Source organism: Sander lucioperca, chromosome 11, assembly GCF_008315115.2.
Source record: "Sander lucioperca isolate FBNREF2018 chromosome 11, SLUC_FBN_1.2, whole genome shotgun sequence".
NCBI classification, from domain to species: domain Eukaryota; kingdom Metazoa; phylum Chordata; class Actinopteri; order Perciformes; family Percidae; genus Sander; species Sander lucioperca.
The window spans coordinates 29,555,146-29,579,903 of NC_050183.1; the positions used below are offsets into that span (position 1 = coordinate 29,555,146).

Genomic DNA, 24,758 nt, shown 5'->3' on the forward strand with positions numbered 1-24,758 from the left:
AAAACAGAGGTACATATATAAAGCTATCAGGGGTAAATATATTCCATTTTCTTTGTTGACAGTTGTATATCCTCTGCCTTACAACACATGCAGTCATCAGTAATCTCCACCATCACATACAGCTTACTAAACAGGCCTATTCTGGTGTGTTCTTCTGTTCCAACTAGCTTAATGTGTACCTGAACAAGCAGATAGATTTTTGTTTGTAGTCCCGAACTTCATACTACAAAAATCTAACCGCAGTCTAAGCTACCACAAGCTAATTTTAGCTAACGTTAGCTAGCATGTCAAACGGGGCTAGTCAGTTTTTCAACGGCTCTGGGGATAGTAAATCAGCATGTAGGAGAATGTAAAGTTGCACGTCAACTATAAAATAGCAAGATGACCAGTAAAACTACAACAGAAAACTACCCTTGGCTAATAAAAAAAAAAACTTACTTTAAGATGCTTCTTCAGGTTGGAGGTGGAGTAATTTGGACGCTGAAAAGAGGTTGGTTGCTGGCAAGCAGAGGTTGCATTGCACAGTTATATTTCGTTCTCCCTATTCTTTCTTTAATGTGAAATGCTGTTTGAATTTCCAAGATAGAAACGAATTCCTGCCCTGGCTCTGTTGTGTCGGTTATCCATCTCTACCTCTATCAGCGATCACGCAAATAGCTAATTTTTTCGTTTTCATATTGGGGGCTTCTGGGAAATGCATGGAATTGCCTTAATTTATTCAGAGAGTGAATAAATTTGTGAAACAGAGAAGTATCGTCATATAATCCATTGATTTCAACAATGTAACTGTATTCTAAATACCAACTATTTAAAATGTAACTGTAACGGAATACAGTTACTCATAATTTGTATTCTGAATACGTAACGCTTTCGTATTCCGTTACTCCCCAACACTGTGTTACACAATAGTATCTACACAAAGATATTAAATACTTTATGATTCATACTAGGGCTGTCGCAGTACTGTTTTTTTGTACCGCACACATTTAGTTAAGTCATTCAAATGCCACGATTACCTCCATAACATAAAAGTTTGTATTTCAGTTGTTATTAAATAGTTCCTAAATACATTTTTCAAATGCATTTATTCATGTAGTAGTCTTTTCCTTATAGCATATATAATCTAAATGCCTATCTTTATTCCAGTGATGTCATTAAGGGGCCAACTTTGAAGCGGAAATATTGGTCTGCATATTTCCACTGGCAAGTCATGCTTTCGTTATTGAAGCACAGACAGATAGCCCACTGAATACTGGTTGTTGACAGTGACATGCTTGCAAGGAAAGCATGTCGAAACGTGTTGAAATGTCTAAATACGACCTTTGTTTATCTGTAACTGACAAGTACTTGAGGCTGTGTGAGTTATGTGAAGAGTCGCATATTTAAAAGAAACTGATGCGGACATGGACAGGGGATGCAAATCAAATCAAGTCAATTTATTTATAGAGCACATTTAAAACCAACCTAGGCTGAACAAAGTGCTGTGCAAAGTTATGTTATAAAAACAAAGGAAGACAATAAAAAAATAGACACAATGGACATCATACAAACAACACACTTCTATACATCCCTAAACTAAATCATACGCCAAATCTGGGCAGTAGAGGAGGACCACATGGTTTTGTGTAACAAACCATCTGAGAAGCGTAATGTTAGGTGCAGTCTCGCATTGCCAGACCTTCCTCCACAGCGCTCCGGAGGAAGGTCTGGCTAGTCCACACAGCATTACAGAAATATTGGCATTTCTTTAAACCAATCACAATCGTCTTGGGCGGCGCTAAGCGCAGAACACAATGACGGTGCCTCTGCAAAATAGCCTCAAAGGAACTTGTTTTGGTGGAACATGTGTACGTTCAAAAGTTGTTTTAGTCGTGCAACAGAAAACTCAGATTGGACAGATAGTCTAGCTAGCTGTCTAGATTTACCCTGCAGAGATCTGAGGAGCAGTTAACCATAGTCCTCATAAATCCACCAGAGTTTAGAACGCCAAAACAAAGAAAGCAGAAGGTGACGCACATCCGGCCGAAAATTAGGGACATCCTTTGGAATTTCCGACGGCACCTCGACAATTCCGGAAACGTCGTTGATATAGACTAGGTTAGGTTAAGTACTTATCCTCTGGGAACCATGAATAGCTTCATCAAATTTCAAGGCAATCTGATGCTGAGCGTTTTGGTTTAGACCTCCCATCCAAAACCACTAGACCCTCTACATCTTGGAGCTATTGGCCAAGGCCACAGATTTTCAGTCCAACTCCAGGGCCTTTGACCAATTTCTAATTCTATATTACAAGCTTCAAGAAGGAAACTCAAACTATCTCCGTCTTAAGTGACTCATTTAGTAGCAATTCATTGGGCAGGTAAACATATATGATGGCATCTCTGCCTAATCTACCGAAGAGACTCAAATAAGTCATTAAAAACGAACCATTTAGTCTTCTGTCAAGAATCTAATTATGTTCTGTGGTGGTGCAGCAGGCTGTGTGGCTGTGTGCACAGGCCTGCTGCCCTGAGCCTCGCTGAGGTTGAATAAAAGGAGATATCCTGTTCTATCTGTCAAAAGCACCTTGCTCAAAATGATGGATAGCAGCTCCATTGGGCACATAATGCTCTCTAAAGAGGAAAAATCCTCCTTCATTTTAAAGCAGCAATGCCAATTACAGCTACAGCTCAGGTCTCAGGCCTGCCTGCTCCTTTGCACAGAGCTGCGGTTCTGGAACACTGAGCATTCAAATCCTGACTAACACATTCAGATTGGAGGTTTACCTCACATATTCATGCCTTCAGTAAACCCAATCTCACACCAACGCTCGCACACACATAAACATTGCAACCTGTGAGTGAGCAGTGGTCTGCAGAGGAGGAGGCTACCTTTGAGAATGGTTCAAAGTTTCCATCACCAGAAAGCCTCAACACTGTTGAAAAGACAGACAGTACACTCCAAAGCATGCATTCATTTCACTAGCTGAATCTTACCATTAGATCTGTGCATAACACATGCCAACCCGTTCTCACTCCGAACTTGTAAAATACAGACGCGTGGGCAGTGGCTGTCAGCGTCAGATACCGACACAAAAAGGTCCCTTCGGCGTGTGTGTAGAACGCACCAGGCAGAGCAGCAGCTAAGTGGCGCTTGAAGACCTGGTCAGGTGGTCAGGTGCCAAAGGCACCTGACCAAGCGTCCGTATTTTACGCAATGGGAGTTACAATGTATTGGACATGCTGATTTCAGTCCTTAGACCCAAATAGGCACAGACTAAAGTGTTGTCAGAATTGCTTCTCCTTTGCCAATCTAGTGAATGTTCTTGTAAAAGGGCCTTTTTAGTATAGGGTGAATGCTGCTGTAGTGGTTTCTGCAGTAAAGAGATTTCAGACTTAACTATCTGCCATCTTCCTCCGCTGTTTATCTCCCCACAACAGGCCCAACACTCAGCTTCCAGGCTCACAAGCATTTACTGGCAAATAGAGCCTACAGTGCACAGAAGCACAGGGAGGTACAATGACAAAGACACACACACATGCACACCAATGCAAGGCTGATAAAGAAGCAATTAAAGCCATCCGATTTCAGTCTTGTGTAAAAATAGCTGTTTATTTACTCATTGGCCCTCCCGTCTGCCAAGATGTCGGCCTTACTCACTGGTGACATTGAGAATTAATTTATTTTATCTACATAGACTGAAGTTTTCAGTCAGGGCTCCACTGAGGATTTGAAGCCCTCTTTTCTGCTTTCAGTAATGCCATCTCTAAACTGTGGAGACTTTAACGTTTTCGTCATGCTTTGAAGGCCATCTGTCAGGTAGTTACCTGCGGTGGCATCAGAAGACTCAATGACACTCTAACGATCCCCATGGTAAGCAACGCCATTTCAGCAGACAAATTATACCTCTGGGGGTTACTATAGATTTCTACAGTGTAGGAATAGATTTAGAGCTCAGTGGAGGATTTAACCTCGTTGATATGTATAGCACACATGTATTGTACATTATATTCTCTTATTGGGGTATAATATTGCCGATATGCAATATCCTTACTTTTAGTTTCATCGCTTTGTAAATGCTACAAACGTACTGAAAGCTGAACACACTGAGACTTTAATGAACATCTTTCTCAACTGCACAGGTCCCTGCGCTGTCAATAGACATCCTTATGTCTGCACACAGACAGACTGTAGGCAGCACTTTTTCATTAGTTATCGCATGTAAGATTTATGTGTAGAGTAACAACTGAAATGTATACACTAGGACTGCTCGATATAGGGAAAATATGTGATATGCGATAATGTTGTATGTCGAATAGCAATAGCAATAATACTTATGCAATACAAGTGAACTCAGTTCTGCTGCTTTCAGTATTCTGCTAAAATACAACAAATTCCTTGTTGAGTTTAAGACAAATGAAATCATTTCCAACATTCTTTTATTGAACAAATTGAACATTGAATTGAACATAAAATGCACCACTAAAAATAATTAGATTATAAAGTGCAGTTTTCTATTGATATTTTCTTTCAATTGACTCAATAAATCTCTAAGTGTCTTTTTTGTGATATGTCACAGCCTTTCTTGATGTGTTTATTGCTCTAGTTGATATCGCGAGTGCGATAAAATACAATATATTGTGCAGCCCTAGTATATACACACACACACACACACACACAACACATTGTCACTCCCATCGCGTCCAAAAGCTACGCTCGATCAGGTGCCTTTGGCGTTTGTTATTAACGCAAAAAGTCTCCTTTGGCGTCATTTTTAGACGCGCTTGGTCAGGACTCTACGTTTAACTGACATGCGTCACAAGAACGGGACAGTTAGGTTTAGGAAAAGATGGTGGGTGGGGTTACAAAATATACGTTTCAGTGACACGTATATCTTTATCTTTACAGAGCAAATAGCTTTCTGCCTCTGCTTCTGTCTGCCACAGAACCATTAAAGAGGTTTTTTGTAAAGGGCTATACTTTTTAAATGGGGAAATTAGTTTGGTTGTACTGTTCAGTAACTTACAAAATAGTCATAAAACCAAGATGAAAAAGAATCGTGATATGATATTTTTGCCGTTTTGCCCACCCATAGCTGTAGTGATAATGTAACAGCAGTAATCTGTGAAATGTTCTTAATTTCACTGTTTTATTAGACATACAAGGACTTTACCCATAGTCATTTCATGAAACACTTATATTTATTGTTTTAAACACCCAAGTCCAGATGCATAACCTGTGTGATTCATGGGTAAACTCTGTGTAAACACAAACATATGCATTTTTTTTTCTCCCACAGTTAGCCATATATGGATGTTGTGGAATATTAACATTTTAGACATTAGGTTTAGTACTCAATGTCTTGATTTAAAACTACCGGTAAACTACCGGTAGGGAAAGTTCCACTCCGACAAAAGGAGAACAGGCTCCCACCTGAAGTCAGGAAAGGGTGGCGGACAGCAGAAGCTCTATTTATTGCATAAGCTGTAAACTCACCATATGATTAAGTTGCTCAGCTCCATCAGAATCCTAATAAAAAAGAGCATCAAATAAGCAAATTCAGTGAATTGTTTTGGCAAGGTTTTTGTCTGACTGCAGAACTCGGAATCACAGCTCATACAGTATCTCCGAGTTGCCCAGTTATTCTGGTGTTGGACAAACAATCAGCCAATCACAGATTTGAATGCAAGATGGACAACTGGGATGTCATCTTCCTACATTGCTAGCTAGCTGCCTACCTAGCTTTATAAAGAAAATCTAAACAATTTCATAATTTGATTGATTTGTGTAAGATCAAACTTCCAATTTTGGTGCAAATTCATAGTTCTCATCATCATCATCAATACAAATGTATAGAACAATGTAACAGTACAGCAGCAATATCTACAGGTGTTGTCTTTGTATTTTGACAAATTTGACGAATTAATGATATCATTAACCATGGGATGCGGAGAAGCAATGTGCCTTGCAACAGCACAAATTAAAGATTGTACCCTTTCTGCTAAAAAAAAATCTTCCCATCATGAGCACCATTGTTTCTTGTCCAAAGTATTCCCTCGCAGCCACAGTCAGTCTGGGAGTGTAAGTGATCCTCATCTGCCATGTCAGGCTGCAGAGAGACTTGTCTGTCTGCACCCGGACTGCAAACACTCACCAGGGTGAAATTATCCTTCCTTGGCTGGTCCGGGGCTCCCACCACACTAACATCAGCAAGATTAGATTGCTAAATGATGGCAACATGCAACAGCATTGATCTAAGGCCCTGGTCTACCACAGCAACCTTTCGCAAAACATTTTCTCAGACTCAGTGACTGTACCCACTTTTCCCTGGTTCTCATTTTGGTTCCTTAGCCATAGTTCATACCCATCACTGATCAAATGGCCAAAATAAGGATGAACACAACTGACAGACATTTTTAAATACCAACATGCTGTGGATTATAAATGTTGATAAGAGGGAGCCTTCCAACAATATATACAAGGGAACATGCAGAAACTGGCTAAATTATAAACAGACCAAATTCACAATAAAAGCCATGTTAGTGATGGGATTTTGTCCACTGAAACGCTACAGGGCTTTTAATTTGAAATGTTTACAGGTTTTTGTAGGTAGAGTAACAGCAATCAAGTTTGAAATAAGGAAGTTGATCAGATGACTGATGGTGGAATGTTTTGGTTTTTTTATATTGCCTGCGGAAATACAGCCTAATAATTTTGAAAGAGCAATGGCCAATGTGGAAACTCCTACTGGACCGACCAGCGGTGTGACTTCATCACTCACAATGACCAATGGTGTAACTTCATCACTCACTTAGTGACAGACTTCTAGGGCTGGCCCCTGCTTTGTTTTCAAGCAAAGAAAATGCTTACATTTTATACTCCAAATCTGTTAAAGTGTTGGCCACAGGAATGTCTCTAAATCCCTTGTCAGGCGCATAATTGTCCATCTCTCCAAAAGATGAAAGAAAGCTAATTTGTCCCCCCTCGAATATTCAATGTTCAAACCAAATGCACTGCCTAGCTTCATGTTTGTGTTCATGTCAACCAGGAGCCTGTTTTTGGTTGATCACCTGCCACGCAACAATGGCAGAGGAGACGCACAGCCAGGACATTATCAAACAAATGAGCTCAGCAAGACGATTTTAAAATACTACAGAAGCTATACAAAGTATTTATAATACCTTACTTAATTTGAGTGATGTGTTGGAATATGTTACAAATTACATTTTTGGGCAGGCTGAGCCCATCTTTCATTTTGGAGCAATAGGTATGATTTAAGAGGGAATTCTTTAATGCTTTACTCCAGAACATGCTTGTCTGAAAAGAGAAAGAATTTTGTGCGGTTAAAGCATGGACCGAACTTCCAGAAGAAGTTGTGCGCTCCCCTTCAGTTAACTCTTTCAAGAATAGGTTGGATACATGTTGTCTGTCAAAAGATGTCATGTACAATTAAACTTAGCACAAAAAGTAAGGAAATTTGTGTTTGGTAGATTATTTCTCTGTCGTAACAATGCTTTTTGGCAATAAATCTTATACCGTTGGAAAGCCTGTTTAGTTCCCTTACAAATGGTGCCCCATTTGTAAGGAACATGCATTTGTGGGATGAGCAGCAAGCGCTGAGTATGTAGGTTGTGCCCATGAAAAATTTGCCAAATCTTCTCTGCCATTGCCAAACAGGTTATTTTGCTGTTGCTATTGACACTTGTCACTTGACACAGGAACGTTATGTTCAGTGATGAGTCCAGATTCTGCCTACCTACTTACTTTTTGTGCTAAGTTTATGAAGCTGTTTTGTAATTTATGTAACTTATTCATGAATTGTAAATAATCTTAATCGTGATATGAATGCGATTTATGAAATGAATGAGCTTTGACATTTGTTTAAATCTTTTTCTTTCTTTTTTTGAGTCTGGAATAGAGGATTTTATATCCTGTACCAGAATATGTTCAATAAATTTCAATAAAAATTCCAATAGATGTATTCAGTAATCTGTAGTGGAATACCTGACAGCCCTCAGGCCTGTAAATCCAACCTACCTGTATGAAGACTTATCTTCTGTGTACAACTCCAACACCAACCCCAGCCTGACCCCGCTCCTGTCACCATCAGGTCTGATCTGGTTTCCCTCTGTGGCTGCTGCATTACAGCCAAAAGCAAAATACAGGCTGTCACAGCAGAACAATGAGCTCAGTGTGCACCAGTCTATAGTGGCCCTAATCAGTCAGGCCTACACTGAGCCAGGATGCACCCGGGCTGCACTTTTTACTGCCCATAACAGTTTATTAAACATTAACTCAACTTCAAGAGGGGATAACTGAGGTATTTACCCTCCCACAGCACAGAATGACCATAATGCACCTGTGAGGGGTTGGGCTGTGCATCGATCAGTGGCTCTGTAGTCCCTTGGCTGGCTGCTGAAAACTCACTTTCTAGCCTCTGTTGTGAAAACTCCCATCCCACTCCCTGTAGTTATCAATACACTCACAACTACAGCTTACTTCTCCCTATTTGGAACTGAGACTTTGTTTTAGCCAATTACAGCCAGTAAGACATGGGAACCTGTACAGTATCATAGACTTGCGAGAATGTTTTAGCACCTACTGATGAGAAACATTTGCGGAGAGAAGTCATTGATTTATTATTAACACAAGGTAGTCTTTATACGTTTATAAATTCTAACCAGTGGCTTTCCAAGGGGTTAATAAATAGTTTAGTAATTAGTGGCAGTTCTAGGGGGGGGCAGGGCGAGGGTGGCCAGTGCCCCCTTAATATTAAGCCTCAGCCCCCCCTCTGCCCCCCTAACTGTGGCAAATATTTTCATACATTTTTCACCCCACCTTTATCCCCAAAGAGAGGATATTATTCATGTGCAGGGATAAATAACATGTAGATTAAAGGACAATTCCGACGCAAAATGAACCTAGGGGTTAATAACGTGTGTACCGAGTCGACCGTTCTCTGGGATATGTTTTCATGCTAATCGAATGTGTCTCTAGCTTCAAACAAGCTAGCGCAAACCGGTGATTAGATGCTAACGCTAGCCTTCGGGGCAGAGGGTAAATCGCTATTTCTATACCACTGACAAGGCTCAAAATAGCACCACACTTCAACGGTAGCATAATGAGGGTCCCTACATGTAAACTGAAGCATTGAGAACTTTGTAAGTGTACAGACAGTTTATTAAAAAGATAGATTATGAAGACAGTAGCGTTGATGTATACATGCAGGCGCCATCTTGGAAAACAGTTACGACCAGTTGAACCACGAACGCCGGGCAACCAGTAACCAGTAACATAGCTCAAGCACGGCGACGGTTTGGGTTTCTGTTATTAACTTAGCAAAAAGAGAAACGTCCTCTCACTTTCAACTGCTTTCATTTTTTTGTTTTCAGCAAACTTAACTAAATATTTGTATGAACATACAAAGATTCAACAACTAAGATACAAACTGAATAAGTTTCACAGACATGTGACTATCGGACATGGAATAATGTGTCGCTGAACAAAAGGGGAGGGTCAAAGAAATGGTTGGTAACTTTAAAATTCAATATTCTAAAAGCTACTTTGGTCGTTATCCAAAAAGTGAACTTTAAAAGCTGTGTGCATCTTACCATGTAGACCATCTTACCACTAATGGCTGCAACACCTTGGCCTAAAATCTACAGTACATTGTTGAGCCAAAATAACAATTATATTACTTAACAATGGCTGTTATGATAAGAGAAACTCCACCGATTTTCCACTCAAAGTCTGTTTGCAGGCCTTTGGGAGTGCTGCTGAATATGTGAAAAAGTTATCTAAAGCCTTTTGTGGCCCCACATGGAGCTGTGTGAAATCTGATAATGATCAATTGTTCCAAGAAGTGCGAGCCTCCCATAGCTTTCCCAAACACTCCCCAACAACACTTGTTTTTGAGTCTAGCTGAAAGTACACACAGCATAGTACCGTAGTAATCTCTGTAGCTGTTGGAGTGAACATTGTACCATATCTTCGATACGTAATGTAGGAGCTACTGTTTGCTGGATTTGAGATGGTTTTGGTTTCATTTAAGTTTTTTTAGAAAGTTGCAGGGAGCTTGGACTTCTTGTTCAAACATTAACACAGTGACACAGTGAGAGAGCAGTGTTCCATATATGGACCTTTTTCTCTGAGTGATGAAAAAAACTATGCAAGTGTTATAATACCTAAAGCAGGAAACTGGATGGATGGGTGGGTGGGTGGATGGATGGATGGATGGATGGATGGATGGATGGATGGATAGGTGGGTGGATGGATAGATGGGTAGGTGGGTGGATGGATGGATGGATGGATGGATGGATGGATGGATGGATGGATGGATGGGTGGGTGGATGGATGGATGGATGGCTGGATGGATGTGTTGTGTTGTGTGCAGGTCTGTAATGTTTAGAGCCATCACGAATAGCTTGCCAACTATCATAGTGGAGGCACCCAGTAAGGCCACTTTTAAAAGACTACTTAGAAAACACTTCAACACTAAACATTATTTAATCTAACTATGATGGGCTATTATTGTCAGAATGTGATGTTATTCTATTTGACACTAATTTACGAAAACATATACACAGTGATATTCTTTTACTTGTACTATATGTCTTGTTTTAAATGTATGTAAAATTGTATGTTTGGTATTTTTATGTATATGTTGTGATTGTTTTATGTGGACAGCAGGAATAGTAGCTGCTACATTGTTAGCAGCTAATCCGAATAAAGGAATGGATAGAATTTTGGTAAAAGCAATTAAAAGTGTTTGGTTATGTTTCCAAGAGCTTGGCAAGAACACCAACACAATTATTGCTTTAGTTACTGCTATTTTGTTACATATTCACAATTTAAAGATTGTTATCCCTCTTTACTTCCCTCAATATTTAATTCAGAATTTGCTAATTTAAGCCATTCCTGCCAGAATTAATTCTTAACCCCATTAGGCAGGTTGAAGGCCCAGATGAAGGGAGTTCCTATGTTTTGATCTGGGCTATTCTGAAATCCAGTAGCAGTATATTAGTATCATTACAGTGCTAACAGTGAAGCTGTTCTGCCTCAGCTGTCAGTGAAGCCTTACCACAGTCAACAGGGACCCAGCTCTGGGACTCCCCTCTGGATCCATTCAATTCACAGTTGACTCAATTCAAAGTGTAAATTGAAAATGCAGTTCACCTAATAATGGAGCAGTCTACCTTCTCAATAAACTCTCCAATGGATTGATGTCAGCCACCTTTTAGGGCAAAGTACTTCCTTTTTGAGTGGAAAGAAAATCCACTTCCTCAGCTGAATGAAATCAAAGTGGATTACTGAAGCGCTCAATGAAAAGTTGAGCTGAGCGGAATATTATAGGTTGTCTGAGGTGGTGTTGGTGAAGCTGTTAAGCTTAAAGGGGAACTACGGCCATTTTCAAAATTCATTACATGTTATTTCTAGGGTCGAAGTCCAAAAATAGTAACAAGAAAACATGAACAGCTCTCTCCCAAATCCCAAAACTAGAGTGCTAAAACTCAAATGTGTGATGTCATGAAGTAAAGTGTGGAGCTGCTCCGTAGACAATGAACTGGGAAATATTCTACTTAGTAAAATTGCCGGTATAAAAATCTACTCAAGTAAAAGTAAAAAGTAGTTCATTTAAAATGTACTCAGTAAAAGTTACTTAGTTACATTTAACAGTGGGGGGAGATATGCTTTTTTTTAGATTATACTTCTGATATCTTATTTATACTTTTATACTTTTGCGATTTGATAAGGGCCGCTTTCGATAAAAAACGTTAGACCTTTTTTATTTACTTTTTTACTCAGTAACAAATTTTAATTTGAAATGTGGCAAAGTACAACTCTTCACACAAAACATACATACATACACAAGTGCTCATATTGTGCTTTTTGGCTTTCCCCTTTTCCTTTATTGTGTTATATATCTTTTGTGCATGTTAAGGTTTAGAAAGTGAAAAAGCCCAAAGTCCACCCCAAAGGGACTTACCATCTCCAACAGAAAACACTGTTCACAAACTGCTCCAAACAGCTCTATTGTAGTCCAACCTTTACTTCTGTGACGAACGTGCATCACTTTATAACACACGTTATAATGCTCGCCTAGCTGCACTTCCTCATACTCTGCAACTGACAAGCCAGTAGTACTTACTGTGCATGTGTGACTCCCAACAAAGATGGTACAGAAGTGGGATGTCTTACTCTGTAGCTAAAACAGAGAGCTCAACACACAGGGTGAAAAGAGGAGCTGCAGCAATGTGCAGTACAACAAAAATATGGTGTTTTCTGAAAATTAAACCACATAAACCTATTCTGGTATAACCTCTCTATACAATTATGAACCTGAAAATGAGCATAATATGAGCACTTTAATAAAAAAAAATAAATAAGTACAAAAAAACGACTCAATTACAGTAACGTGAGTAAATGTAATTTGTCACTTTCCACCTCTGGGCAGCATCCAGGGGAATGTTCTGAGTATACGAGACCACTTTCTGTTTCACAACTGGCAACACTACAATAGAGTAAAGAAGCCCCAAATCAGTCTCCTATGCATTGTCTACGGAGCAGCTCCACACACTGTATACTTGATGACATCACACGTGTAAGTTTTACCTCTCTGGTTTGAAAGAGAGAAGCTCATGTTCACAAATATGAATTGGACTTTGCTATATGAAGGTAAATATGGTGCAAAATGCAAGAGCTTGTCGACTTAATGTGAACACTTGTAGAATACAATATGAGAAAAAACCTGCACTTGTATGTTAAAATTTGCAGTTGTAAAAAAAATATAATATAAAGATTAAATGTATAGATTGATATTTACATGTGTTATGTAACATTTGTCAATTTTATTTTGTGACTTCACATTCAGAACAGGTGTTTGTGAACATTTTCTACGAGTGCAAACTTCAACTTACAAGTTCAGATTTTTTTCTACAAGCTGTCGTGTATTTTTTCTTTCAGTGATTTCAAATTCAGATCAAGTGTGTGAATATTTTTTTACAAGTGCAAGTCTTAACATACAAGTGCAGATGTTTCGTTCTGTAAGTTCTCACATTGTATTCTACAAGTGCTCACATCAGGTCTACAAGCTCTCGCATTTTGCACCAAATTTACCTTCATATTCCTAGGCCATGGAAATAACATTGAAACTCTGAATTTAGGTGGTGTTCCCCTTTAAGCTAAGCTATTGACTGTGATATTAGACATCTTGCATGGTCTGAGAGAGTTCCGAACCAGGACGAAAGTTTTATATCAGGCTGGTAGCAGGCAAGTTGCATAAGGTTGCAATTTCATGATGATACTTTAAACTTGGTTTTCTAAACTGCAGCTTGCAGTAATGACGTGTGTGCTTATGGGTCCAAATTGCCTGAAGAGACGAGAGGAGGGTTGGGTTACCGTCTCTCTTCCCAGAGAGCTAATAAAAAGAAAAGAGTAGGAGTGGACATGTCATGGACACCGGCATACAAACACTCTTTGACGGACAGCCAATCAGCTGCAGCACAATGTGGCTCTAATGTGATTAACGTTAATATCCAATTTAAGGTTGTTGTTTTTTTCTCTTTGAGTCACATTGGATTAATTTGTAGAGTCTCAGTTGAAAAGCATGGTAATTCCTCCCCTCTCAAGTGTGTGGCTGCGTTGCCTTGGAACAGCTACCTTTATCGTGAAGTCTTTTCATTTACTACACTCCCGGAGCTCATGCACGCATATCAGGTGTCTTGGGAGGGGTACAAAATCCTGCATGCATAACCAGCTTTGCTTTATTGTCATGGAGCATGTCGAAGATTCAGTTCTTTGTAGGTATTAGTTAGGACCACGTCATCTGAGACAAGATAGAGGTTATAGGGTTTCAGGAGCTTTCTTTCAGTCATCTTAGTCTGTTGAAAACAAATGCAAAGCCGCTCGTGATTCCCAGACTGCATCTGATCTGCTTACATTGGAACGAGGCACATCTCACACACATGTCTCAGTGTGGAATGATACATGTCATAATGTCATGGTTGTGGTTTTCAGTTGTGATTTTTCCTGTTTTCTTTTGTTAATTTATTCCATGTTTGCTTGTTTCCCTGCTATTTTTAATACTGTTTCCTTTTTTGCTCTATTGTTCTCATTCCTTTTTCATGGTTCTTTTCTGTGATCTCTGTTTTGTCGAACCCAGTTCCATCCTTCCCGTCAGTTTTATTTTGTAATGTGATTTCTCCTGTTTCATGTCTTGTTTTACTTCCTGCCGCGGGTGTTTTCCCGCCTTTGCGATTGTCTGCCCCGCCCTGGGGCACGTTTCAGAAAGCAGGTTTAGTGAAAACTCTGAGTTTGTTAACGCTGAGATGAGGGAAACTCTGGGCTTGCTGTTTCAGAAAGGGAGGTAACTTAACCTCAGATTCAGTTACTATGGTAACTGAGTCTGTGAAACCTAACCTGGTCGGGAGCAGGTTTTCTTCAATAAACCTCGAGTTTATCTCAGTCTCCTCCCTCTGACACAGCACTCTTTCATTTCCTCATTCATTCATTAAGTCTGTATCAGGCGCATTTTAGCGCAGTTTATCTGCATGAATAAAAAAACAGTGTTGGTTTATTAACTAGTTCAAGTTCAAGTTCAGTTCATTATGTTATTGCCATGTCAACACAGTTGATTGGAATTTGTCTTGGTACCAATCAGGTTAAAAAAAGGCAATCCATACACATACATAAAAGACAATCACATTGACAATCATTCAAACCAGTAAAAAGCTGTAAAGACCTTGTGCTATTGCAACTCCCATAAAAGTGTATTGTGCAGTCTATAAAGTACATTTGAATAAGGTGCATTTAGTACAGGTTTACTCTGCAAGGTGCCTGAGCAACTATGTTAGGCAGTCTATAAAACATTTTTTTTTCTCAAAACATGGCATTTCCTTTTGTCTGTGATCCTGAAGAAGCTGTATTCCTACACAGAGAGTTAAACATATGTCGGGAGATGATATTGAGGCCCCGGCTATAGATGCATTTTCATTTCCAGATACTAGCCTACCTGTTTGAGCGGTATCGTTTTTCTTCCCAGTCTATCAGTTATGTAGCCTACATAACCTTATCCGTCCTCACATCACTAACGTCACCCATTGTGGTCACGCATTACGTTTTTTTTTTTTCAAACTGCAGTTTTCTTTACAACATTGGTGATGCGGAGCATATTAGTAAAGCCACTGTATAGCAAAGCGGCGTGAGAAGAAAGTGACTCGCTCTGAAACATTTTTTAAACGTTTTTGTAGTGTTCCCTGGACACAGACCAGTAAGAGCCGTTAAAAACGAGTTCCACAGTATTGCAGGTGAATGATGTAAACCCTTTGAAATAAAAGATTATGAGTTATAATTCTGTTAATGATGGTGCTGCAGCCTCAGAATGAGGTTAGTAGGACCTAGGACTTTTTCGCCCGCGGAATTGCACCTAAATGAAATAGATTATAGGTTCAATACCATTTCACCAGTAATATTATACTTATAATTAAATATGATATTAATACACTATATTGGAACTTACGCATTTACTCTAGCAGCAATTTTCTCCCACGCAAATTCTCTCTCTTTTGCAGCAGCCGCTGTGTTGCTTTTTTAACAAAATACATGTTCAAACTCGCTGTATGTGCGCATGAGTATTTGCGCCGACCAGTTTGTTTGTGGTTGTTACCATGGTGAATCGTAATATCATGGCTCCATTCATGCTGCCTTTTTATAGTGGTGGTGCACGCGCTTAACTCTGAGTGAACCTACTCTGAGTTGATTGAACCAACTTAAATCAGCTGTTCAGGAAACGAAAACTCAGAGTTTCCCATCTCAGGGTAAATCAACTCAGAGATCAGGGTTAGACTCAGAGTTTGTTAATGTGCCCATATTATGAAAAAATCACTTTTTCAGGGATTTGGGATGTTATTTATTCTGGGTCGGCTTCTTGCCGTCGCTTTTTGGCGCTCTGGTTCGGGATGTACGTTTAACTGACACGCGGCACAAGAACAGGACAGTAAGGTTTAGGAAAAGTGGGTGGGGTTCAAAATGTATGTTTAAGTGACACAGAGGACAAGAACGGGACATGAACCCCGGTCTCCTGGGTGAAAGTCCTGTGTTGTTTGACCCATCCACCACCCCAAACAACCTTCTTACGCAGATTTTCAGTCTTTCATACTACTCTCTACCTTTGTCTCTCTTAATACTACGTCATCTTACAGCGCCGCGGTCGAGCTGCTGCTCTGCCCGGTGTGTTCAATACAGATGCTAAAGGGGGATCACTGCGTCGGTATCTGACGCTGAGAGACACTGACCAAGCAACAGTATTTGACGAGTTGGGAGAGAGAACGGGTTGAACATGGTTTGTGGGTATGAGTTTGGCGAGTGACTTGACTTTTTGCCTCAAACGTAATTGAGGATGCAGTTTTGTTGTATTGGAATGTAATTGTTTTTAGGAGCAGGGTTGCACCGGTTTATGTCTGTTCCCTAATATCAACCCAGGGCCCTCTGGTACCCTAACAATAACAAATGAGGGTACACAGGAGCAAAAAAACAAGAATGACTGGTCTCATTTGCTTACTGTGTGGAGTGAAGAGGCTCTTTTTTCAACACTGGGAGTCTTCCAGCGGCTTTCAGCCAGCCTGGCTGTCACCTCTCCTTTGTTCCCCGGAGTTTCATTTTTTATCTGTCACCACAGGATCTTTTCTCCCCTCCCCATGGCCCATTCTAAGCTCTTTATCAGAGGCTGTCCCATTGTGGCACCGGGAGCTTGCCACAGTGCATGCTGAAATTTGTGAAAAATATGTGTCATTGTCCTTTTCATCACTCATTCCCACCAATGGTGTAACTTCATTACTCACACAGTGACTCACTCAGTGACAGAATTTCATGTTTAAAGGACTGGCCTCGCTGGCAGTGCTGTGGTCCAGCCAAAAATAACAGTTATCATCAGATATATACAATATCAAAGCATACTGAAAATATAAAGTCTAATTGAAAAAAATGAAAGGGTACAGCTCATTTACATAGGACTTAAAAATATGAATAGTAATTAGCAAATGCAGTAGGCTGGGAGGAAAAACCAAACTAAAAAAAACATGCACTGTGTGTTAATTTCCTATTTGAGCATTTGCATTTAAGCTTTTCCTTTCTCAGTTTCTGCTTCTGCAATTTGACTTTTACTTGGCATACTTCATGCCACCCTGTGTCATACTAAAACAAAGTCATATGCCACTAATTGTCTTCCAATAGAAATGTTCATTACCCAACAATGTTCGGCACTAATGTAGAAGCAATGTGTCTTTCATTTCAAAAAGACAGAATCAGTTCCCATTGCTATCCTTGATGTCTCTTATAAGTGTAACTATAGATGGATGTATTGACCTACAAGTAAGACTGCCTTCTTTAAACAACGTAGTAAGGCAAAGTTTTTAAGTTAGTGTCTGGGCAGTAAAAATTCTAGAGTAAATATCATGCATTGTCATTTTCCTCAGAATTCCCCATGCTCTAGCAGAGGTTAATTATGTGCTTGTAGCCATCATTAACATCCTTTCTAATGCTTGTCAGTCTTTCTAGGTATGAGTCAGAAATGAGTCTCAGGGCCTATCACAGCACCATGAATTGCGAGTCACCTGCAACTGCTACCTGTCCCGTCTCAAGGTCCGATTCCAAAAAAAAGGATTGCGTTGAGTACAATTTGCCCTTTTTATGCATCTGATTGCAATTCTCCATGTGGCAAAGTATTAATGTTGTCTTTGCACCAAAAACACAGTAGGCAGAACAATGGCAGAGGGAAAAAGAAAAACTGTTTTCAAACTGCGAGCTGCAGGTCCTGACCGACGAGGTGCAGAGGCATTCCTCAAAACTTCAGGCATGGAATTTTAACTTGACAAAGAGAAATCTTTTTTGTGATTTAATATTCCAGTCTGTCAGTGCTGTTGGTGTTTTCAAAGGCACACCTTCAGAATGTAAAAGAAGATAGCGGATGTTGAGTACAAATCAGGGATTACCTATATATCCATACCTAAATTGGTGTTTGTACTGTCACCACAGACAACAATAACAGGATTTTTTTTGATGCTGAAAAAATAGTCTGAATCTGATGATTACGAGACAAGGTGTGTGAAGCTCTGACTGTTGCTGTGTCTGTCCTCAGCAGCATGGGCAGAGATGTGGAATGGGATTTTCAGCCCATGATTTTATTTATGTTTCATCCATAATTTGGCAGGACTGACATTTGACCGCACTAAGCGTTTCAGATTATGTGTGCACTTTCAGAATGCATTCCACTCGGGGTGAAATTGCATCGCTTTCGCTCTCGTTCACACCGATCCATGACGAGAAATTCCTTGGAAGGATTAGTCATGCAGTGGCCCAGCATTATTTACATTAGAGGTGGATTTTACTGATCCGACCCCTCACAGATTTGGATCCGTCCCGCATATCAATTTAGGTTCACAATAAATTTCGTCCCACATAATTTTTGTCGCGTTTATGAATTTTTGTGTCACTTTTGCAGACGCTTTTGGCACTTTTTTCCAAGTTTCTGACAATTTTTTAAATTGTTTTTTTTTGTCACTTTTTCTATGATGGCTGAGGAACTTTTTTTCTGACTTTATGTCGACCAAACTGTAAGTTAGAAGACTTTACAAGACATGCAATAATGTAGTCAAAGATATTTGACTTTTTCAAAATAAAAGCATGTCAATAAACTATATGTCTGGCCCTTGATGTGATTCTTAATTCTCATTTCCCATTGTGGCCCTTAGAGAAATTGAGGTTGACACTCCTGGTCTAGCCTGAAGAGAACATCCAATGATTGACTCAAGTCTTAACTGACATCATCCACTTGTCATGTGTCAGAGTGCCAATGTTTATTTGTCTCTCTTTGTCACAGAGGACCAGATCCCCCATGGTTTCCCCACCATAGACATGGGGCCCCAGCTGAAGGTTGTGGAGAGAACGCGCACTGCTACGATGCTGTGCGCAGCCAGCGGCAACCCTGACCCAGAGATCTACTGGTTCAAAGACTTCCTGCCTGTTGACATCAGCAGCAGCAACGGGCGCATTAAACAGCTGCGATCAGGTAAAGCACTCATCTCAACATGTTCACACACAAGTCTCTTTTTTTAGAAAATCAGTGCAGTTGGCTGCCCTATCAGGTGTTGGTGGGTGGGGTAACTAACCTTTGATACCTTGCAGGATTTGGTCATGTATGCATTTCTTGGAGAAATGCAAACAAAGCAAAGAACATTTAAAAAAACATCGTGGCCCATATGAATGCCATGATTAGATGAATCGTGAAAGTTTTTATCTTGCTTTCTATTTTCAGAAAGTAAAACGCAATAAGCTTTTGGAAATAAGTGGTTCAGACTTTGAGCGGGATGTCATAGATTGCAGTAATTGCCTGAGCAGCACCTGTGTGGGAACAGTGCCGTGCCAACAGTGCTTAACACTCCACAGACAGTGATGAATGTTAAAGCCGAGGCAGCCATGTGAGGCAGCTCTGTGAGGACGTGGCCAGGATCCAGAAGAGCAGATAGGGCATCTTTCTCCACAAAACCAACTCGGGCAGCTCGCAGCAGAGCTGGATGGCTGCTGGCTGAATACCCAAGCATTATACATCCTTTCAGCTGCCCTTTTCTCTCTCTTTCTGTGAGAAAATAGAAATGTTTGCTTCTTGCCAAAAGTTGCAATCACCTACACAACATCGGAACGGCTGTACAGGGCCGGACTTTCTTGCCAGCCCTTGCGGCTGGAGTAAGAAGCATATTTCCCATCACTGAGGGGGGATGGGGGGTGCTCCGGGAGGCCTCCTGTGGCAGCTCTCACCTTAACACAAGCAGAGAGGAAAGGCTGAGAGACAAACTCCAGGATATCATTGGCTTTGAACCCACTTTAAGGATTTTCCCAAGTCGTAGTCTGGGCCTGAGGTTAAGACAAACATGCCATGTATTATTAACCAAATAGCATGGCAATTTGTTTCATAGGGCCCTGTCGTCACATGCAGTCCCACAGCAGCCAGGCACAGATGGCTGACTTTCTTTTAATAAGAAAATCTGAGTTATCCTGTGCTACACAAAGGCAAGTGAAATATATAGCCGTGCGCAAAGTCAGCACTCCACAATTATTCCATTTATTTGTTTCAATAGAATTCATTATATAGAGGAGTGATTAGATTTGCTCATGAATAAGTTAGACCTATTAAATTAATTTGATCCATTAAGAAACACTAATAGCTTCATTTTTCAATTTGAGACCTTTGCTCTGTTTTGGAATAAAAGGAACAAAAATGTCCTCTGGCTTCTGTAAGGCTTCCTCTGACGCTCCAAAGCTCAACTGTCTGCCAGTAATTACAACCAAAGTTTGTCCATTGAAGAGTGTTGTGAACCAGACCACTGTCGACTCTCTGGATGCTGGACCAGCGAGCACTGTGACTGCTGGCCTCAGGGTCCGAAGGGATTGGGAAAGAAGAAGATTAATGCAACAGGACACAGCTCTTCTGTGGTAAACAATGCTGGAGTGAAACATCAAGGTTCCGATTCAGCCGCCATATTCTCAAACGCAGCAATAACACCACCAGTCACTGAAGACTATTTATTTTCAAGATTTTTTATATTTTTTTGTTGAGTTCATAGAGCAGAAAACTCCAGTGGCCAATGTGTGGACAAAGCTTGACAAAGATGGCCCCAGCTGAATTGTTTTTGCAGTCATTGGCTATTTAAGGGGTACTCCAGTGATGTAGTGTTGCAACTTCAGAATGTTGGGACACTCGCAAGAGAGTCCCAACGAATGGTTAAACTGGAAGTACAATGGGTTAAGCTTACATGTATTTGTTCTGAATCCTTGGATACAGGACGTTGACCTCAATACGTAACTTTCCTCTTTTTGACATGCCCAATAAACCAAATAAATCCAGTCACATTATCCTAATACATGTACACTCTAATTAGGTCTGAGTCTCAGAAAGTGAGGAACATGAATTCTAAAGTGTGAGTTCCATAGAGAATGTATTGACAGTGGGACAGTTTCTGTCTATTAGCTAAACCATGTTAGTCGGGTTAGTTCCTGGATGTATGACTCATACTGAGTGTTGTCACTATGGCAAATGTAAATGAGAAACCAGAGCTGAAAAAGCCTCTGATGTTATTATTTAGGTCTGTTGTTTGGGAGCGTTATGGCTTTCCAGTACGTTATGATGACCCTGGGCAGAGTGGTGGAAAGGATGGGAATTGCAGTAGTGTCACCTTAATTTGTCTATCACACAGCCTGACCCCTGATATAATGTTATTTCGCTTGAGCATCATATAAATGTGCACAAGCTGCAGTCATCCAGGAATTATCCACTGCCCCAGCAGTTGCTCTAACCCCTATTTTCCACTGGGTGCGTCTGCGCTGCGTTCCGGAAGCACCGCCACCCCCTGCGAGCAATGGTGACTAGGCCTGCATGATTCGGCGAAAATATGAATAACGATTTTTTTTAGCTTAGAATTGATATCACGATTCTCTGCCATGATTTTTTTCTCACGAAATGCAATGTTAATAGCGCTCAATGGTGTTTTTTGCCTCCAACAGCACCTCCCAGGCAGCTAACCCTAACCTTAACCCTAAACATAACCATTGCCGCGCTGCCTGGAACGTTAGGGGCAAAAAACACTAAAGACCGTTTATTGCACACATGAACCATGACAAAACAAAACAAATTGGCAGTACCAAACATAGATTTTTTTTTTGGCACTTATAGCACAATGCACATCACCACAAGCCTGTAAATATAGAGGCTTCAATGAATAATAAGATCTAATAAGTATCTAATAAGATACTGGCCATTTAAGTACAGTAGGCTACCAAAAATAGTGATATAACACATTGAACTAAATATGTTCCTGATACAGGCTCTATCTGAACTCCTTGAAAAAGCCTTTACATAATTAAAACATGTCAATGTCAATGTCAAATGCTTTCAATAAATTATTTGAAGGAGAAAAAATAAAATAAAAATTGCAGCCATTTCAAAATTAAATCACGAACAGGGGTGAATCGAGATCGCGATTTTCTAACGATTTATCGTGCAGGCCTAATGGCGACCATTCGAGTCAATGCTTGATATTCCACCACCTGCGTCACAGTGCGGCTCTCCGCTCCGCTAAAGGTACGAGCCAGGTCTGTTTCCGCGCGAGCCGCGGACCGTTCAGACAGCCGGGCAGGAAGAGAAACAGAGAGAGCATCCAGTCAATTTACTTAAATACATTCCCCCCCCCCCCCCCAATATTGTAGTCTATATGTCTCCTCTGCAACACCACGGATGACAAGAAATTCATCTTTGAGGTGGAAAAACATGATAGACATCACAGATCCTTTTTATCAGGACAACACCAGAAAAGAGAAGGCATGGAGTTTAACTGTAGGAGTGCTTGGAGTGGAAGGTAGATACTAGCTTAATAGACACGTGATTGTTCTGTAAAGAGACAATAAAATCAGGCAGGCAAAACGCTCCGCTTCTGAGACGCTCCCGGTGTGGTATTGCACATGGCCGAGGACGGAACAAAACCGGAATGCAGCCGGAAAACAGCACAGACGTGCATGGTGGAAAATCGGGGTACCGCTGACGTCCAGGGCTACAAATAGGTCTTGCCTGAGTATCAGCACCAACTGGAAACTTAAACTAAACCACTGGCTCTAATGGTCGATTATCCCCCACAACAGTGACACGTACCAAACCATAGACTTTGTGTACCGTTGCACCAATAGGCAAACTCCAAAAAATACTGGATCCCATAATGCAAACGATAGAGTTAATTCCTGCAAATCCCTGCCCCAGGTTGTAACACAGGCTTTCTATTAAAAATGTGTCGTCTACAAGCCCAACACTAGATAATGACATCACTAATCACTGAAATCACCTGATGACAGGTTTTTCTCAGATTTGACAAAGCTCCTCCAGAGCCAGAGAAGACATTATCAACTGTTTTCAGAGGCGTAGCAGTACTCCCTATGGGAGGAAAACTAATAGTGGTGTGTAAAATCAATGGAGGTCCCCTTTAACAGCCAATCACGTTGCCATGGTAAATGGGCTGCATTTACACTACAATGTTTGCCTCTCATTCACCCATTCACACACATGCTAACACACACACACACACACACACACACACACACACTGATGGCAGCAGGTTATGATTACTATGCAAGGTACTGCTGGCTAATCATCGCTAGCAACTTGGGGGTTCAGTGTCTTGCCCAAGGACACTTCCACATGTGAACGGGAGAAGCCGGGGAAGCGCCAACCTTGAGAACACTGGGGACAACCCGCTCTACCCTCAAAGAAAGGGCAAAAATGGACAAAAGCTGGATGCAACTGGTGCATTTCACACCACCAGTTTGATACTCATGTGCAAAGTTGTTGAGGACTGCCAATCCATTACTTTATTCTTTTTTGATTGACTCTACTACAGAAACAAATCCTCCCAATCCAGACATTGTGAAAATATAATAAAGTCCTATTATTTTTCACAATGAAACCCAAAACCTGTCATGACACTCTGCTTTCATGCTGAAATGGCGCGGGATTCTTCTAGCTGTAAGAAGTCATGGCAGGTCTCCGCATTGCCTAGCCCGGCCCTCTGAAAGCTGCTGATGTCCCCCCCCCATCAGACCCCCAGGGGCCACACAGCTTCCAGGGCCCCCCTCCCCCCTCTGCTGTCTCCCACCACCTATCTGACACTTCTTTGTGTTTCTTGTCGACTGAAGAGCGGCTTGGTTTATTATCCAGATCACTGGCATCTGCATAGTAGCCATTCGTCTCTCTGCCATTTGCTGCATATGACCTGATATGCCCAAATGGTGCCAGCTACTACAGATTACCTACACCAGGCAGGGAGATGCAAGATTAAAGGAAGAAATGCTGCTGCTGTGGTACAAGAATGAATAGTATTAGGGCTGAAAGATTCATCATTTTTAAAAGTATAATTTAGTGTGATTGTCGATTCATAAGAGCTGTGATTTTAATTATATAACATGTAATTAACCCTTTGTTGGTAAGCGGCTGGAGGTGAAAGGTTTAGTTAGTGACCCAGAATTTTCCCCGACTATAACGATAACTGCTGCCAGCAGATTTACTCAGCGGTAGCTAATTAAAGTTAATTCTGTGAGATGGTTGAACAAAATAGGATAGGCTGTTGCTCTCTTGACTGTCAGTGTCTGCACTGTTTGGGAAAAAATCATCATCAATCAAATCAATCATCTCACATTAATAGAGGTGGTTCTGGAAGTGGTAATTGCTTCAACTCTGTTTCTGAGAAATAAAATGAGAAATACTACGATACCCATGAAGCTGGGCAGCTGTTGCCATGGAGCAGAGTCAGCGTTAGGGTTAAAACACTTTGTCTGTGCAGTTGAGAACACAACACTGCGCTTTAGTTGCTGAATTTATCCAACATTGATCCAGAATTCAAAAGTGAATTGATTTAAGCTGCAACTTGTCTTGTCAATTCTCGCAACACACTATACCAAAAATGCACCTTGGGAGTCATAGATAGATAGATAGATAGATAGATAGATAGATTACTCTGTTACAGCAACAGGTTACAGAGACAAACACAAACTCACACACACATACAGAAAATACAAAAATAATATAATAAATATAATATAAAAAAGAAATAATAAATGAGATAAAATAAGATAACAAACGATCAAAATGCCAGAACTACTGAAAAAATACATACTTAGAGGAATGAAAATAATGTACATATATGTACAAGTGTAGAATAAAATGTACCAACCTACATACGTAGTATATA

General features: G+C 40.5%; 1 protein-coding gene across 29 annotated transcripts in view; it reads left to right on the top strand.

Moving 5' to 3' along the window:
• ptprfa (protein tyrosine phosphatase receptor type Fa) overlaps positions 1 to 24,758 on the top strand; it is a 400,117-nt gene that overhangs the window by 198,844 nt on the left and 176,515 nt on the right. For all 29 annotated transcript variants that reach the window (XM_031311904.2, XM_031311903.2, XM_031311912.2 and 26 more), the window contains exon 5: positions 18,854 to 19,042. In XM_031311904.2, the coding sequence (XP_031167764.2) occupies positions 18,854 to 19,042 (189 nt within the window). The remainder of the gene's footprint in view (positions 1 to 18,853; positions 19,043 to 24,758) is intronic.